Below are 17,364 nucleotides of genomic sequence, written 5' to 3' on the forward strand. Positions count from 1 at the left end.
AGTCCAGAGAATCTCTTTAAAAAGGACTGGCAGTGTATAGAAAAACGCCTCTTCAGACTCATTTTAATTTCGGTTCAGAGTAAAATAAAAGATATCTGTTTCTTAGCTCTAAGTGTTTGTCAGATAACTAGGTGATGAAGGAGGTTGGGTTGTGTAACATCACCTCTATATTCATTCTGCCAACTTCCCCCTCACCCCTGATTTTTCCAATAAGTGTGGATTCACATTCTGGCTTTGCCACTTAACAACTGAGGTGACGAGTGAGTAAGCTATCTAAGTTCAGTTTTCTTTTCGTTTCTATATTTTTTTTATTTGAGAGAGAGAGAGAGCTTGCACGTGCACATACGCAGGGAAGGGGCAGAAGGAGAGAGAGAATGTTAAGCAGGCTCCATGCTCGGCATGGAGCCCGACAGGGGGCTTGATCCCTCGACCCTGGGATCATGACCTCAGCCAAAATCAAGTGTTGGATGCTCAACCAACTGAGCCACCTGGGTGCTCCTGAGTTTAATTTTTTAATGAATTAAGTGGGGATAGTGTCAGCCTCAAAGACATCATCGTGAGAATTATAACACAATATATACCTAGTACTAGGCTGAGATGGCATTCAGTATGTATCACTTCCCTTTCAGCTTGAATAATAGAAAACTGATTCTCCATCTTTGGACACTGGAAGTGTATTTTCTATTCATTTATTATGCATTAATTCTTTAAAATATTTTAAAAATCTTTTTTTATAAGTTTATTAAGTAATCTCTACCCCCAAAGTGGTGCTGGAACTCACAACCCAGACATCAAGAGTCACCTGCTCCACTAACTGAGTCAGCCAGATGCCCCTAAAATTCTTTTTTTTAATTGAAGTACAATTAAGGTACAGTGTTAATATTATTTTAACATTATTTATGCATTAATTCTTGTGGAATGCTGACTAACCCACTACTGGAAGCCTTTGTGAGGGGTAGTTTGTCAGGGGTGCTGTAGAGGTATGGCTCAGGTGACCTGTGGACACCCCCTGCACTCTGGTGTGTGTCAACTAGCCTCTTTATTATATATGATTAATTTTGACAGTCATTTTGTTCCAGACACCTTGTTATCAGGTTATTATCCTCCCGTCTATTCAGCTACGGTATTCAGAGAAATAAATCCTAATCTGACTGCCAAGCTAATATTCATTCTCTATTTGGTATTCATATAGTCATCTGTATCTATGTGTGTCTTTCTCCTTTGAAGGGAAAATTTCTACATTCATTATGAGGCAAACAGTCTGTAAGCTGAGCTCTTCATTAGATTTTCTGTGATGTTTATTTGTAGATTCATTTGGTACTTTGTATCTTCACCTTGCATTGCCATATTCTTTTATAGCATGAGTAAGACAAGCAGTCTAAAATTAGAGCAGGTTTATAAATTGTATTTCCTAGGATCCTGTGGAATAAAGGATGGATGTATGCAATGTCCTTAGCTTTGTTCTTGCAACATGTGAGTGCTGAAAGAATGCTAGCTGTGAACTATTTTTATATCCGCGTTCCTCATCTTTAAGAGCAGGGAATATGCAAATGTATACTTCGCATACTGTGGACTCAACATTTTACTCATTTTACTTAATCATAGATTGTTATTTTCATCATAGTTACCCGCCCCCCCCCCCCCCCCCCCCGCCCCCCCGGTCTCACAGTCAGCTCTCAGCACACACTCCATCACCTGGTTCCTAGAACTCAGATTGTGCAGTGGTCACGTCATCATTGACCAGGGCTCACACTTACAGCGGCAGAGGCCTTCCTAAAGCTCCATCATCTCCAGCCTACATGCTGCCCCTATTCTCCTGGCCCCCGGTCCCCAGCCCCACTTTGCCAGACACATTTCCATAATCTTTTCAGGCTCCAGGCTGGTGGCATCACCAGCAATGGAGCCTGATCATGTAAGGAAAATACCACGAGCTCATGAGCGGCTAAATCGGGGACTCCGGGGCGTCCCTGCCCTAAGACACTTACTACACTCCCTCAGATGCCAACCACCCCAATTCCCCCTGCCCCCGCCTGCCAACTCATCATAGTTTTTAATGTTTCATCTCATGTCTTTCAGTGACGAAACAAGAAAATCTGTTTGTAGATGATTCTGGTCCGTATTTGGCTATTCAGTTCCATCTGGAATGTGCATATATATTTTTATATTATTATGAATATGCAAAAGCAAAGGATCAGTTCCACATTGCTAAAGACATCAGCAAATTACAAATTGATTTGACAGGTAAGACTTGTTACTTTTTGTGGGTTATTAATTGATTTTTGTGATGAAACTATTACATTGGCAGTTTGGCTGTCTTGTTTGGTTGTATTTGATTTTTTATGTTCTGTTCTTTGCTTTATAAAAATAGATTTTAAAGATTTTATTTTATTTCATTATTTTTTTCTCTTTTAATTTTAGAGAGAGACAGAGTGCGAGTGTGAGAGGGGCAGAGTGAGGGAGAGAGAGAAAGACAGAATCTTGAGGAGGCTGCACATTCAGAGCAGAGTCTGATGTGGGACTTCATGACCCTGAGATCATGATCTGAGCTGAGACCAAGAGTTGGATGCTTAAACAACTGAACCACCCAGGCGCCCCAAGATTTTATTGTAAAAATTCATAGTTTTAGGGGCACTTGGTTGGTTGAGCATTTGACTTTGGCTCAGGTCATGATCTCACGGTTTGTGGGTTCAAGCCCCGCATCAGGCTCTGTGCTCACAACTCAGAGTGTGGAGCCTGTTTCAGATTCTGTGTCTCCCTCTCTGTCTTTGCCTCCCCTGCTTGCACTCTGTCTCTCTCTCTCTCTCTCTCTCTCTCTCTCTCTCAAAAATAAATAAACATTAAAAATAAAAAATTTCAGTTTTAGGGGTGCCTGGGTGGCTTTAGTCGGTTGAGGTCTGACTTCAGCTCATAATCATGATCTCATGGTCCATGAGTTCAAGCCCTGTGTGGGGCTCTGTGCTGACAGCTCAGAGCCTGGAGCCTTCTTCCCGTTCTGAGTCTCCATCTCTGCCCCTCCCCTGCTCACATTCTGTCTCTCTCTAAAAAAAAAAAAAAAAAAAAAAAAATAAATAAAATAAATAAATAAACGTTAAAAAATGTTTTAAAAGTTCATAGTTTTAGAACAAATTAGGAATGACATCTTTTCTTTATTCCTGGAGATTTCCTCTATTTTCTAGTCTGGTTAGATACATGTTAGTAATGTACAGCAGCCAGGTAGTATACAAATGAACTTGTTTTTAAAAAGTAAGCTCTCGGGGTGCCTGAGTGGCTCAGTCGGTTGGGCGTCCGACTTCGGCTCAGGTCACGACCTCGCGGTCCGTGAGTTCGAGCCCTGCGTCGGGCTCTGGGCCGATGGCTCGGAGCCTGGAGCCTGTTTCCGATCTGTGTCTCCCTCTCTCTCTGCCCCTCCCCTGTTCATGCTCTGTCTCTCTCTGTCTCAAAAATAAATAAACGTTAAAAAAAAAAAATTAAAAAAAAAAAAAAAAAAGTAAGCTCTCTGCCTAGTGTGGGACTTGAACTCCAGACCCTAAGATTAAGAGTTGTGTGCTCTACCACTGAGCCATCCAGGTGCCCCTACAAATGAACTTTTTGATCATTTGTTTGTGAATGTGGGTTTCCTAAAGTTTGGCCTAACTCCCAAGTTTGGTGTGGCCTCTTTACATCGCCCTAGTTTTGTAAATACCCACCTTCCATCCTGGTTTTCTTGTTTTCCTTAAGAACAGAAATTTTTGACTTTTATTTTTTTCAATACCTTAGAACACAGGTATATAGTTGGCACTCAGATGTTTGTTGAATGAACAAGTAAGTTACAGAATTTCTTCAAAAACCTCTGTGTTTCTTCTGAGTATCAAATAAGAAACATTAGTTGCTTTTTATATCTTGCCCTATCCCTGGGTTTTCACAATATTCTTGGCATTCGGTACTGATGACATTAATGAAAGTCAGACATGGTCAGTTGAGCACATGTGTTATACCTGTTAAACCTGAGCTGAGCAGTCCAGGCTGTGACAACGGGTGTGTGAAGGTTGAAGTGATTGAACTTATTTGTCATTCTTGGGCTTGGTCTAAGTTATCCCTAAGGCCCATTCTAGGCCCCTAAATTCTTTGTTTCTTGGGGCGCCTGGGTGGCTCAGTACGTTAAGCATCTGACTTTGGCTCAGGTCAAGATCTCACGGTTCATGAGTTCAAGCCCCCCATCGGGTTCTGTGCTGACAGCTCAGAGCCTGGAGCCTGCTTCAGTTTCTGTGTCTCCCTCTCTCTCCGCCCCTCCCCTGCTCATGCTGTCTCTCTCTCTCTCTCTCTCTCTCTCTCTCTCTCTCTCTCAATCTTTCAAAAATAAACATTAAAAAAAAAATTCTAGGGGTGCGTGGGTGGCTCGATTGGTTAAGCGTCTGACTTTGGCTCAGGTCATGATCTCACGGTTCATGGGTTCAAGCCCTACGTCGAGCTCTGTGCTGACAGCTCGGAGCCTGGAACCTGCTTCGGATTCTGTGTCTCTCTTTGTCTCTGCCCCACCCCCACTTGCGCTCTGTCTCTCTTTCTCAAAAATGAATAAACGTTAAAAAATTTTTTTCTATGTTTCTTATTGAGCTGGTCTTGTCAATAAAATCTTTCAAATACATTATGAGTTAAATATGACTGTGGCCTGGTCTGGGATCTTAGCCATCTTTTATTACATTGTTTGTATGGGGAAAATTATTAAATATCTAGCTTATAACTTTTGGAACGATGGCCATATGTAAGTTGGAGTCTTGTCTGTATTTGAGAATATAGTTATGTATAATATAACTTGTGAGGTTAGTTTCAGAGATTATGTTTTTAAATGTTTCAGCCCTAGGGGGCTTTTCTTGGGCTATTTAAAAACTAATGGCACGGTATTCTGTATAGTCACCTATAACTGCTGGTATATTTACTAGCTAGTTCCTCATATGTTTTCCAAGTTAAGAGTGAAGAACTTAAAAAAATACAAATGTGGTACTCACAAATATAAAATGGGAATCAGATGATTATTTTTTTCCATTTAACTGTAGCCTTTCTATAAAAAAGTGAGCTGTGTTAGGCCGTCTCAGTAGCTATTTTTGTGTAACATGTGTAAAGGGCCAGATTCATTGCAGGATAAAATCTAGACTTCTTAGACGGGTCATTACAGTCAAGGGTCTTTATAATCTGAAGCTTGCCAGAGAATGGATAATAGGACTGTTGCTTCTATTAAAGCTATTCTTGTAGCAAGGTATTTCAGATACAAAATGGAAAAAATGTTGGTGTTAGATGAAGCCAGGTAGAATCATGGAAAGATAGACTGTGGGATTTAGAACCTGGAGACCCTGGCTTTAAGCTCTGGCTCTGATACTGATAATCCCTGTGATCTTAAGCAAGCAGCTACACCTCAGAACCTCTATTTTTTCATTTGTTATATGAAGATGCTGATAATCCTTCTACCAATGACACTTTTTTTCTTTAAATGTTTATTTATTTATTTTGAAAGCTGGAAAGAGTGGGGGAGGAGCAGAGGGAGAGGGAGAATCCCAAGCAGGTTCTGCGCTGTCAGCCCAGAACCGGAAGTGAGGCTCTCTATCTCACGAACTGTGAGATCATGACCTGAGCCAAAATTAAGACTCCGATGATTAGCTGACTGAGCCACCCAGTTGCCCCCATGACACTTTTTTGAGGAAGGAGGTAGTTTGATGCAAAAGTAGGTATGTGTAATCCAGTGGCATAAATCTTGGGTTTGAGTTCTGGCCACATAGCTTATTGGCTTCATAATTCTATTTTAATTTTTAGTATTATTATTAATTTTTATCTCCCACCCCTGGCTTTATAATTTTATAAGTAGTTTTAAAATCATCACTGGGCCTCAGGATTTTTTAAAATGTGAAATGGAGAAAATACCTTCCTAACTTTAAAGCACTCTGAAAATACTACTTTTCATGATTGTACAGTAGATCTAATTGACAAATCAGTAGATACAATTTAATATGCTTTTTTCAGGTGCTTTGGGGAAGAGAACACGGTTCCAGGAAAATTACGTGGCACAACTTATTCTAGATGTGAGAAGGAAAGGGGATGTCTTTTCACACTGTGAGTTCAGTCCTGCACCCACTCCTCAGGAACATTTAACCAGGGTGAGTAGGATCGAAAGTTAATTGAATTAACATCCAAATCTGACAGTGTCAGTAGGTGAGTTTTGTAGAAACACTGAATGGGTTGGGAAGAGGCTTCATTTTGTCCCTTTTCAAGCTGTTTCACGGTGGCTGGGGTTTTAAAAAACAAACCTATGGCTAGGCCTTTTTTACCCTTAAGTAGAGATAAAATGTTATTTTTTTTCTTAGACTTCAGTAATAGGAATTAGCAATGCAGTTAGTTTGTATTACCCTTCTTGAAAGAATTCGAAGGACGAACTGAGTAGAGTCTAATTTTTCTAGCTGCTACTGTATTTGTTGTCTTAACTTTCACCTTCTATGGATATTTTTAAATATTAAGAGACATGAAATTTCTTAGACTTCCTCTTTAAAATATATAAACAGATGATAAGAATACCTTTTTACCAGTGTTCTGATCCTTTGTTACTCTGTCATTATTGGGCTGGTTGCTGCCTTAGTATGTTTTTCTTGACCTGGCTAATGCATTCTCTTCTTTTTTTTTTTTTTTTTGTTTAAAGATTTTATTTTTAAGTAATCTCTACACGCAACAGGAGCTCAAACCTATAACCCTGAGATCAAGAGTCACCTGCTCTACTGACTGAGCCAGCTAGGGACCCCATGCATTCTCTTTTCTTGTAGCTTAATTTTATGGCTCTTAGCAGGATAATAAGTTGGAGAACTTAGTGGTCAATCTTGCAAAGCTAAGAAGGTACAAAATGCCTTGGGTTAAGATCCAAGAGCTTGTGACAAAGCTTGATTGGAACACAAGGAATCCCTGGGAAGTGAAGAGAGCTAAAAGCAAAAGGTGGTTGGGGGGGTGTCTATGGTGATTGACAGTGACAGCTGATGGTCTCATGCAGTCTGACCCCTAACACAAAAGGAAAATTTAAATAGTAACTACTCTTGTTTTCAGATAATAAAGAAACTTACCCCCCAATTTATGAGCCAATTTATGGCTCTTGGTCACTTTACCTGTTTAGATGCCTTTCCATCTCCTTCCACAGAAATCATTAGCATTTATATTTTTTTATTGCAGAAATCCCAAGCCAACATTTTTGGTAGTCCTTTGCTTGATATTACTGTCTTTGAAGCCCTACTCTTCATTTTAGAGCCTACAAGCACATTTATCTTGGGTGCTTTGAACACCAAAATTCTATTCTGTACTGAGAATAGTGCCAAGAGTAGGGGCTAGGGATAGGAAGGGAGAGTGGCAGCAGTCAGGAATCCCAAGGAAAACCTTTAATGACGTATTGTATACCTCCTGGGCTTACTCCAAGCACTGTCTTGTTTGTATTCAAGATATCCAGGGAAGAACAGCTATTGATTCTAAGAGGGGAAGGAGGGAGGTAAGGAAAAGATGTAGAAACTCAGGGATAAGACTACACAGGGTGCTGCCTATACTTCCCCACATAGGTTGAGCCATAGTGAAGGAGGGCTTGTACTGCTGTGTTGATGCTGGTCCGGGAATACTGTGCTGTTACCTGCTTCAGTCCTTGGCTTCCTTACATGTCTGGAGTCTCCTCTTTAAGCCTTTCTTTTTCTTTTTTTCTTTTTTTTTTTTTTTAAACCTTTTGATGTAAACCAAATCCTTCTCTAAATCTTAGATTAACTGCCATAATCCTGATCTTTAAGCCACAGCATAGCATCAATGAAAAGAGATTTAATTCTGCAATCCATGTGTTTAATTCAGTAATCCATTGTTGTTTATTTTATTTTATTTTTTTTTAATGTGGAGTTCTCTTATTCAAAATTGTCTTCTGGTGGCGCATGGTTGGCTCACTTGGTTAACCGTCTGACTCTTGATTTCGGCTCAGGTCATGATCTCATGGTTCGAGAGTTCGAGCCCCACATTGGGCTCTGTGCTGACAGCGATATTCTCTTTCTCTCCCTCTCTCTCTGCCCCTCCCCTGCTCTCTCTCTCCCTCTCAACATAAAAAAAAAAAAAAAAAATTGTCTCTTGTGATGATAAACAGGATAAGGATATGATGACTTATTCGGAATGCAAAAAATTGATGCACAATTTAATATAGAATTTACTGAATCTTTAATATTTGAAGTAAAATACATTCAGATAACCTTATGGTTTTCATTAATTACTACTTAAAGGAGTAAGGTACAAATTATGTGATGTATGTATTGATTACATAGGAACAGCTTTATACTTAAGGACAGAAGATAGAATTGCTTGTTTAATTTCATATCCTATTTCCTTATGTGAAGGACACTATTAGATTATGAAATACACTATCTTTTTGATAACCACTCTTTGGGAAAAAAGGCACGTTATTACATCAGTTTTAGTTATTGCAAAATATATCTTGATTGGAAATGTTACAGTGTGAAAATGTGTATCTCAGAATTGAGGAAACAGTAATTTTATTGTCAGTGAGGAGCATATTTCCCTGTGGGCCTTTCTAGAGTCTTAATCTGTTATTACTGGGGAATTATATAGATTCAAGCCATTGGAGATCACCAACAGTTAGGAGCATCCCCACTGTGCAGATTAAAGACACACTCCCTGTTCTTAGTTGTTCAATTGTGTATTCACAAAAAACAAAAATGCATACATGATCACTAATGAGAAATATATATTAAATGCTACGTATGGTATGTCTCACATATTGGAGATAAATTATGTGCTAATTTCTTGGTTAGGTAGAATGTTATGAGGTACAAATGGTACTGGGGCAGAATAATACTCTAAATTTGGGACTTGCAGAATGGTTAGGTAAGTACGTACGGTAGCCGACCCATTAAAACATTTTTTTTCTTTGAGAGAGAGAGACAGAGAGAGAGAATGAGAATGAGTGGGGGAGGAGCAGAGAGAAAGCATGAGAGAGAGAATCCCAAGCAGGCTCTGTGTTGTCAGTACAGAGCCAAATGTGGAGCTTGATCCCAACTCTCTGGGATCATGACCTGAGCCGAAATCAACAGTTGGATGTTCAGCCGACTGAGCCACCCAGGTACACCAACAGCCAACCAATTTTAATTTTAGAAGAGCTAAATAGGAACATAGAGAATTTTGAATGAAGATCAAAACTGATTACTTGTTTGTGTCTGACAAATAAATAATTCCGTGTGGCCAACTCTGACATATCTCAGGTCTTCTGTGGTGGAGGGGAAGGAGTCCTGGGATGGTGGAGGAGACTTGGGTCCATGTCCCTTCCTTATTGTCTAGCCTGGGATGAGAATCTGATACAGTTACAAAATACTTAGTTTCCTCATTTGTTTTTTCCACATCACGCTTTGTTAAAGGATCAGATTAGATTTATAAAGGTACTGTATGGGTGTGTTAAAAACATTGTGTATTAGGAGCACCTGTCTGGCTCAGTCAGTAGAGCATGTGACTCTTGATCTCGAGGTTGTGAGTTTAAGCCTTGTGTTGGGTGTGGAGATTACTTAAAAATAAAATTTTAAGAAAAAAACAGAAAACAAAACAAAACATTGTGTGTTAATTAAGTGGATTAATATAACCCTATAGTGATGTAATAAGATGAGAATTTTAGGATACTGTAGTGCTACATAGACCAATATAGTAGCCATCAGCCACATGTGATTATTAATCACTGGAAAGTTGGTTGGTTCAAACTGAGATATGCTGAAGTGTAAAAGACACATCAGATTCATAGACTGTATGAAAAAAAGAAAGTATGATGTCTAATAATTTTCTCTCGACACAAATTACAGGAATAGTATTTTGGATGTATTAGGTTAAATCATATGGTTTTTTTTTTTGTTTTTTTTTTTTACTTTTTTACTTCTTTTAAGTGTGGCTGCTAGCAAATTTAAAATTATGTATGTAGTTCTATTTTTTAAATTCTGAAAGGCCTATCTTGAAAATGATGGCCACCAGGGTGTGCTGTGCACCCGCCAGCCCTGCCTTTGAAGGGTGCCCATTCCGGGAGGAAGAGCCATTTTTTCAACTGATTCTGAGCAGTCGCCTAAGTGTCTGTGTTCCTCCCATCAGCAGTTGTTGGTGTTGCTGTACTCTTTTCTTGAAACCCTGTAGGTAGAGACAGACCCACCGTTAGAGTGATTTTGAGGCTAGACAAGGAAAGGTGTTCCTCTGGGCTGTGTTTTGGGCAGACTTACTGCTTACTAGGGAAAAGGTTACGAGTTAAGAAGTTGACCTCTTAGCCATAGACAGTCCAGCTTTCTGGTCTGTTCAGCTCCTAGTTTTAAGTGCTTTTATTGAATTAGAAAAGAAAAACTTAAAGTGTGCCTATTTTATTTTAAATGTACATTTTGCATTTTGAAAAATAGACCCCATAGAGCCACCACCATAATAAAAATAGAGTCATTTCCATCACACCAAAAAGTCGCTTATACTTCTCTGCAGTCAGTCACTTTCCTTCCCACTGGTCTGCTTTCTGTCACAGATTAGAGCTGCTTTTCCTAGAATTTCAAATAAATGGAATCATACAGTATGACTCTTTTGTGTCTGGTTTCTTTCCCTTAGCATAATGTTTTTTTAAGTTGTAGCAATTCTCTTTTTTCCCCAGTTTTACTGAGAAATAATTGGCGTGTCACTGGATAAGTTTAAGGTGTTCAGCATAATGGTTGGGTTTGCATAAATTGTGAAATGAAATGATTACCACAGTAGGTTCAGCTAACATCTATCTTCTCATATAGTTGAAAAGAAAAGAAAAAACAGAAAAGAGGGGAAAAAATTTCTTCTTAGGATCTACTGTCTTAACAGCTTTCCTGTCACACAGCATACATCACATCAGGTCATACATCACATTCTTAGTACTTATTCGTTTTGTAACTGGAGGTCTGTAGCTTTTGACTGTCTTCCTCCAATTCCCCTTTCCCCCACTCTTTGCCCCTGGTAACTACAGATCTGATCTCTTTCTCTATGAGTTTTATTTATTTATTTATTTTAAGATTCTACGTATGAGTGAGATCATACAGTATGTATTTTTCTCTTACTTAAGTTAGCATAATACCTTCAAAGTCCATCCAAATTGTCACCATTGGCAGGATTTCCTTGTTTTTTTTTTTTATGGCTGAATAATATTCCATTATGTACCGTATCTTCTTCTTTTCTTTTAATGTTTATTTTTTATTTTTGAGAGAGTGGGAGAGGGGCAGAGAGAGAGGGAGACAGAGGATCTGGAGTGGGCCCTGTGCTGACTGCAGAGGGCCTGACGTGGTATTCGAACTCACAAACCATGAGATCATGACCTGAGCCAGAGTCACATGCTTAACCCACTGAGCCACCCAGGTACCCTGTACCATATCTTCTTAATGCATGGATGCAAACTTAGGTCCATCAGAGGACAATGTGATTATCCATTTACCTGTTGGTAGACAGTTGAACTGTTTCTAATTTTTGGCTCTTATGAATAAAGCTGCTTGAAACATTTGTGTGTAAGTCTTTGTGTGAACATATGTTTTTAATTCTCTTTGGTAAATACCTAGGATTGGAATGGTTGGATTGTGTGGTGTGTTCTTAACTTGATGAGAAACTGCCAAACTGTTTTTCCAAAATGGTTGTACTGTTTTATATTCCAAACATCAGTGTATGAGAGTGCCAGTTGCAAATGCTTGGTATTGTCAGTCTTCTGAATTTTGGTATTCTAGTGTGTTGTGTGTGTGTATAGAGAGATCCCATTGTGGTTTTACTTTTTTTTGACAATTCATTTTTTAAATCAATTTTTTTGAAAAAGAACTTCTATCCAAAAGTTGATCCATTTTAATTGATGAGATTAAACCCATTCAGTGTGATGGCATTTGACAAATACATATATCTAACCATTATAGTCAATGTATGTTTCATTACCCTAGAAAGTTCCATCATGCCCCTTTGCAGTTAATCCCCCACCTCAGTGGCCCTAAACAGTCATAGATCTGTTTACTGTGACTAGAGATAGATTGCTTTTTCTTTTTTTTTAATAAAAAATTTTTAAATGTTTATTTTTGAGACAGAGCATGAGCTGGGGAGGGACAGAAAGACAGGGAGACAGAATCTGAGGCAGGCTTCAGGCTCTGAGCTGTCAGCACAGAGCCTGATGCAGTGCTCGAATCCACAAACCATGAGATCATGACCTGAGCCAGAGTCGGACACTTAACCAGCTGAGCCACCCAGACACCCTGATAGTTTGCCTTTTCTAGAATTTTACATGAACTTTTTTGTATCTGGCCTCTTTTGTTGAGCATGTTTTTGAGATTTACCTATATGGCTACCTGTGGCAGTAGTTCCTTTTTATTGCTGATTAGAATTCCATTGGATGGATATAGTATAGTTTTTCTTTTATCTGTTTATTGACAGACATTTGAGTTGTTTCTGGTTTGGGCAATTACAGCCCAAACCATTGGGCTTATGAACATTTATTTATATATGTCTTTGTGTGGACATGTTTTCATTTCTCATGGTAACCACTTAGAGTGGAATTGATAGCTCCTATAGTAAATATATATATATTTTTTATAAGAAGTTGGCAAAATATTTTCTGTGGTTGAACACCATTTTAAATTTCTACCAATAGTGTGTGAAAGTTCTCATTGCTCTAGATCCTTGTCAACATTTGTTATTGTCAGTGTTTTAAATTAGTATTTCCTCTTGACTACTGTTGTCAGGGATCTTTTTGTGTGCTTATTGGCCACCTTCCTTTATGAAGTACCTGTGGAAATCTATTGTCTACTTTTCTATTGGGTTGTTTATCTTCTTTTTGAGTTGTAAGAGTTCTCCATACTCTCTGCATACAAGTCTCTTTATAGATATTTGTTTTTTGAATATATTCTGAGTCTGTAGCTTGGCTTTTCATTTTCTTAACAATGTTTTCAAAAAACAGAAGTTTTTAATTTGATGAAGTTCAATTTAGTAAGTTTTTTTCTCTGATGGTTCAGGTTTTTTTTGTATGTTCTAATTAAGGACTAATTACCTAGCCCAGCACTGCAAAGCTTTTCTCCTCTGATTTCTTCTAGTTTTTTCAGTATTAGCCTCTGCATTAAGGTCTGTGATCAATTTGGGTTTAATTTTTGTGTTGGTATGGGATAAGAGTGAAGGGTCATTTCTTTCCAAATGGATATCCAGTTGTTCCGCCATGTTTTTTTGAAAAGACTTTTCCTGTGTTGAATCACCCTAGGCACCTTTGTTAAAACTCATTTGACCATATGTGGGTCTAAAATTCTGGACTCTATTTGATTCCTTTCATGTGTATGTCTATCTTCATGCCAGTATCACGCTGTCTTGGCTTTGTAGTAATTCTTGAAATCAGGTACTCTATCAAAGCCCCCTAAGTCCTCAGATTTTATTCTTTTTCAAATTGTTTTGGTTATTCTAGATCCTGTTGAGAAACAGAGTTGGGAGTGGATGTTTTAGATTAGAATTTAGAGCAGAGTATGGAAAGATCTGGTTTTAAATCCTGGTGGATCAGTAGAGGGGCTTTTGCCTACTGGGCTCAATGAATGATAGCTGTTGTTTCCTATTACTGATATTGTCAGTGCATTCCTGAGGTTTAGATGGCATGTCCTCTGTTTCTACGTAGTAAATTATCTCTAAATATGTGTTTCACAAGAAAAAGCCTATTGACCATATGTAGACATTGTATAATCTTTAAACAAAAAGGTAAGTTATCCCTCCTTAGTAATCAGTTGCATACAGTGTATTGAATGAATCAAATTTAATTTTTGGTCTAAATATTTTCTTTTGTATTGCACCAGAATCTTGAACTCAATGATGACACTGTTCTAAATGAGATTAAGTTAGCAGATTGTGAACAGTTTCAGATGCCTGACCTGTGTGCTGAAGAGCTTGCTGTTATCCTTGGAATCTGGTAAGTCAGTTACTTCCTTGGGTACTTTGAACACTTCGCATATTGTTTCTCTTATGTTGAGAAAGACTATTCCAGGACTCAGTTGTTCTGGATGAATAGGGAATCTTATAATGCTTATAAGGATCGAGAATAGTGGGGCAATCAGTTACCACTAAACCACCAGTGGTCTCCACTGGGCAACCAAGTAAAGGGTTAGAGATTAGGAATCTCAGGAATCTCCTTTGAATTAGTATACTTATCCTTCTCTTTTCCTTCATAAGTAAAATATCTTTGATTAGCTTTCGCTAGAAATAAACTTTTAATAAAGTATTTAGGAGAGTTGAGAATGACTAATTGGACCTTTGAGGATATTTACATTCTGAAGGATAGAATTCTTTTTTTTTTTTTTCTTTTTAATTTTTTAAGTTTATTTATTTATTTTGAGGGAGAGAGCGCCCTCCATGGGAAGGGGCAGAGAGAGGGAGAGAGAGAGAATCCCAAGCAGGCTTGTAAAAAAAAAAAAAAAAAAAAAAAAAAGTCTTTTCACTCGGTAGAACTTACCCTTTTGTGACCACCTCATAGCATTTTACTTCCTTTCCACTGACAGTAGGATTTCATTTACGCACAAGTTGAATGCCACCCTCCATTCCTCTTGTTAGTTAGGGTGAAAGGGATCACACACACACAGCTGTGCTTCTAAGCCCACAGCACTCGTCCTATCACATTATTTGATTCCACTGACAGAATTTATGCTTACTATGAAATATTGTCCAATTCATGATGATTCTTAGTATATAAATAATATAAATAGCAACTATTTGTGAGCAGTTTCATGTGCTAGGAATTGCACCATGTACTTCCCACATTACCCCCTCTTAATGTTCTAGTGACCCTAGAGTTTGTTACTCTTCTCCATTTTTCAGAGGGGAAAGCGGGTTTAAATGGCTGACTGACTTGCTCAGAATTACAAAGCAGCAGTGAAGGCTTGAATATCCAGGTTTTACTGACCCTAAGTTTTGAGTTCTCCTCTATGCAGTTTCTTAAAACATCATTTTGGCAAATTCATGATTGTCAACTTATCAGAAAATTAAATCAAGCAAAGTATACATATTCCCAGGCATTCTGTCAATTGAGCTTTAGGTACAATGAATTAAACTTCACATTTGAGAGAGGACTAAAAGACAAAGAAAATGCTTGTTCTAAAATACTGTTTTTTTCCTCCAAATACAATATTGATGGAACAGTTAAAAGTGCTGAGTGGATTTCATAGGCAACTTGAATCTTCCCTGTTTGGTAGAAACTACTTGGTTATGTTTTGAATCTTGGAGCACCTGATGAGGTTTATAAATGAGTCAGGACATCTACATGAACTGAATTCCCTTGGGGGTTGTAAACAGTGATTTTGTTATACCGCCTGATCTCTATCTGATCCCCGTGGTCATTACCTCTATGGAAAGGTGACTTGGACGTTGCAGTAGGCTGGGTTGGTTTAGAAAGGAAACACAGAGAAGGTGAATTCTTACAGATGGTTGATTGGTGAAGCAGTGGGGCTAGGAAAACAGAGACAAATGAAAAACCAGACTCTTAAATACAGAGAACAAGCTGGTGCTTGCCACAGGGGAGGTGGGATGGAGGGATAGGTGAAATAGATAAAGGGGGTTAAGAGTAAACTAATCTTCTTTTAGAGGTTTTGTTTTTTTGAGAGAGAGTGCAAGTGAACAAGGGAGGGGCGGAGAGGAATAGGGAGAATCCCAAGCAGGCTCCATGGCCAGCACGGAGCCCCAGTGTGGGGCTCGATCCCACAACTGTGAGATTATGACCTGAGCCGAAATCAAGAGTTGAATGTTTACCCAGGCACTCCGAGAGTAGATTTATCTTTGTGGGCATTGAGAAATATGTAGAATTGTTGAATTGTTATATTGTATACCTGAAACTTCTATAACACTGTATATTAATTATACTTGAATTTTTAAAAAAGGTAACCACTGTCCTTAATTTTGCATTTGTCATTTTCTGTAAAAAAATTTTTTTTGGTAGCCGTTTATGCATTTCTGAGAGACAGAGAGAGACAGAGCGCGAGTGGGAGAGGGGCAGAGAGAGAGGGAGACATAGAATCTGAAGCAGGCTTTGGGTTCTGAGCTGTCAGCACAGAGCCTGATGCGGGCTCAAACTCACGAACTGTGAGATCATGACCTTAGCTGAAGTCAGACGCTTAACTGACTGAGCCACCCAGGCGCCCCTCTTGCCTTTTCAGAAAATATATTTATTCACATGTTTTTATACTTCTTTTTTTTTTTTTAATTTTTTTTAACGTTTATTTATTTTTGACAGAGAGAGACAGAGCATGAGCGGGGGAGGGGCAGAGAGATAGAGGGAGACACAGAATCTGAAGCAGGCTCCAGGTTCTGAGCTGTCAGCACAGAGCCCGACGTGGGGCTCGAACTCACGGACCGCGAGATCATGACCTGAGCTGAAGTGAGACGCTCAACCGACTGAGCCACCCAGACGCCCCACATGTTTTTATACTTCTAAGTTGATTGTTTCATGTTGTTGGTTTCTGAGCTTTATGAAAATGGTATCTTACTATATGTAGTCTTCTGTGATTGTTTTTTCTCTCAATATTCTGTTTTTATGATTCCTTCATGTTTTATATGTAACTACAATTTACTTCGCGTTACAGCATCCCTTTGGGTGAATATTTCTCTGTTTATCAGTCTCCTTTTGGACGTTTGGATTGTTTCAAGATTTTTTCCTATCATACACAATTTTACTACGGATATTTGTGTGTATGGTTCCGGTACACCTATTCAGGAATTTCTCTGGGCTCTATACCTAGGATGGAATTATTGAGTTAAGGATATATGAAAGTTTGCTTTACAAGATAGTGCTAAATTGTTTAACAAAATCATCCTGTCAAATTGTACTTGGATCAGCAGGATCTAAATATTCCCATTGTTCTGTCTCTTTGATTTCTTTGTGACCTGGCACAGATTAGATTGCTTTCCCCCAGTAAAATAAGTTATGTTGACATTTAGTACACCAGCCACATTTTATTTGTTAGCATTTTACTACATACTTGCTTAGTACATTATTTACTGTCATACTTATCTTTGGCACACTCATATCTATATTTGTACATGATACAATATTACAATATGTGCTTTGAAATGTGTACACTTTACGTTGCCTTTTTAAAAATTTGGTGTCATTAGTTACAACATGCATTTTAGAATTGATTTGCTTTTTTTTTTTTTTTTTAATTTAAAGCACAAATTTCCAAAAGAATAACCCAGTGCATAAGTTAACTGAGGAGGAGCTGCTGGCATTTACATCAGTGAGTAATGTCCTTTCCGTTTAATTTTTTTCCTTGTATGTTTTAGGGCTTCTGATGTATTCTTGCCTCAGATTGCTCCTGTTGAAACACTGCCACTTAAGGAAGTTAAGGGGATAAAACCTCATCATTT

General features: G+C 38.5%; 1 protein-coding gene and 2 non-coding genes across 4 annotated transcripts in view; 1 reads left to right on the top strand and 2 right to left on the bottom strand.

Annotated features, from left to right (window-relative positions):
* The window catches only part of TTC27 (tetratricopeptide repeat domain 27), a 190,798-nt gene that overhangs the window by 23,966 nt on the left and 149,468 nt on the right, over window positions 1-17,364 (top strand). For both annotated transcript variants that reach the window (XM_058682998.1, XM_058682997.1), the window contains exons 6-9: window positions 2,077-2,241; window positions 5,989-6,122; window positions 13,809-13,921; window positions 17,168-17,234. In XM_058682998.1, coding sequence (XP_058538981.1) covers window positions 2,077-2,241; window positions 5,989-6,122; window positions 13,809-13,921; window positions 17,168-17,234 — 479 coding nt within the window. The remainder of the gene's footprint in view (window positions 1-2,076; window positions 2,242-5,988; window positions 6,123-13,808; window positions 13,922-17,167; window positions 17,235-17,364) is intronic.
* On the bottom strand, window positions 1,659-1,743 carry LOC131486446 (small Cajal body-specific RNA 18). Its single transcript, XR_009249347.1, has one exon. It is a non-coding gene; the product is annotated as a small Cajal body-specific RNA 18 (non-coding RNA).
* LOC131486460 (small Cajal body-specific RNA 17) lies at window positions 1,823-1,962 on the bottom strand. Its single transcript, XR_009249361.1, has one exon. It is a non-coding gene; the product is annotated as a small Cajal body-specific RNA 17 (non-coding RNA).

This window comes from Neofelis nebulosa, chromosome 9, assembly GCF_028018385.1.
Source record: "Neofelis nebulosa isolate mNeoNeb1 chromosome 9, mNeoNeb1.pri, whole genome shotgun sequence".
NCBI classification, from domain to species: domain Eukaryota; kingdom Metazoa; phylum Chordata; class Mammalia; order Carnivora; family Felidae; genus Neofelis; species Neofelis nebulosa.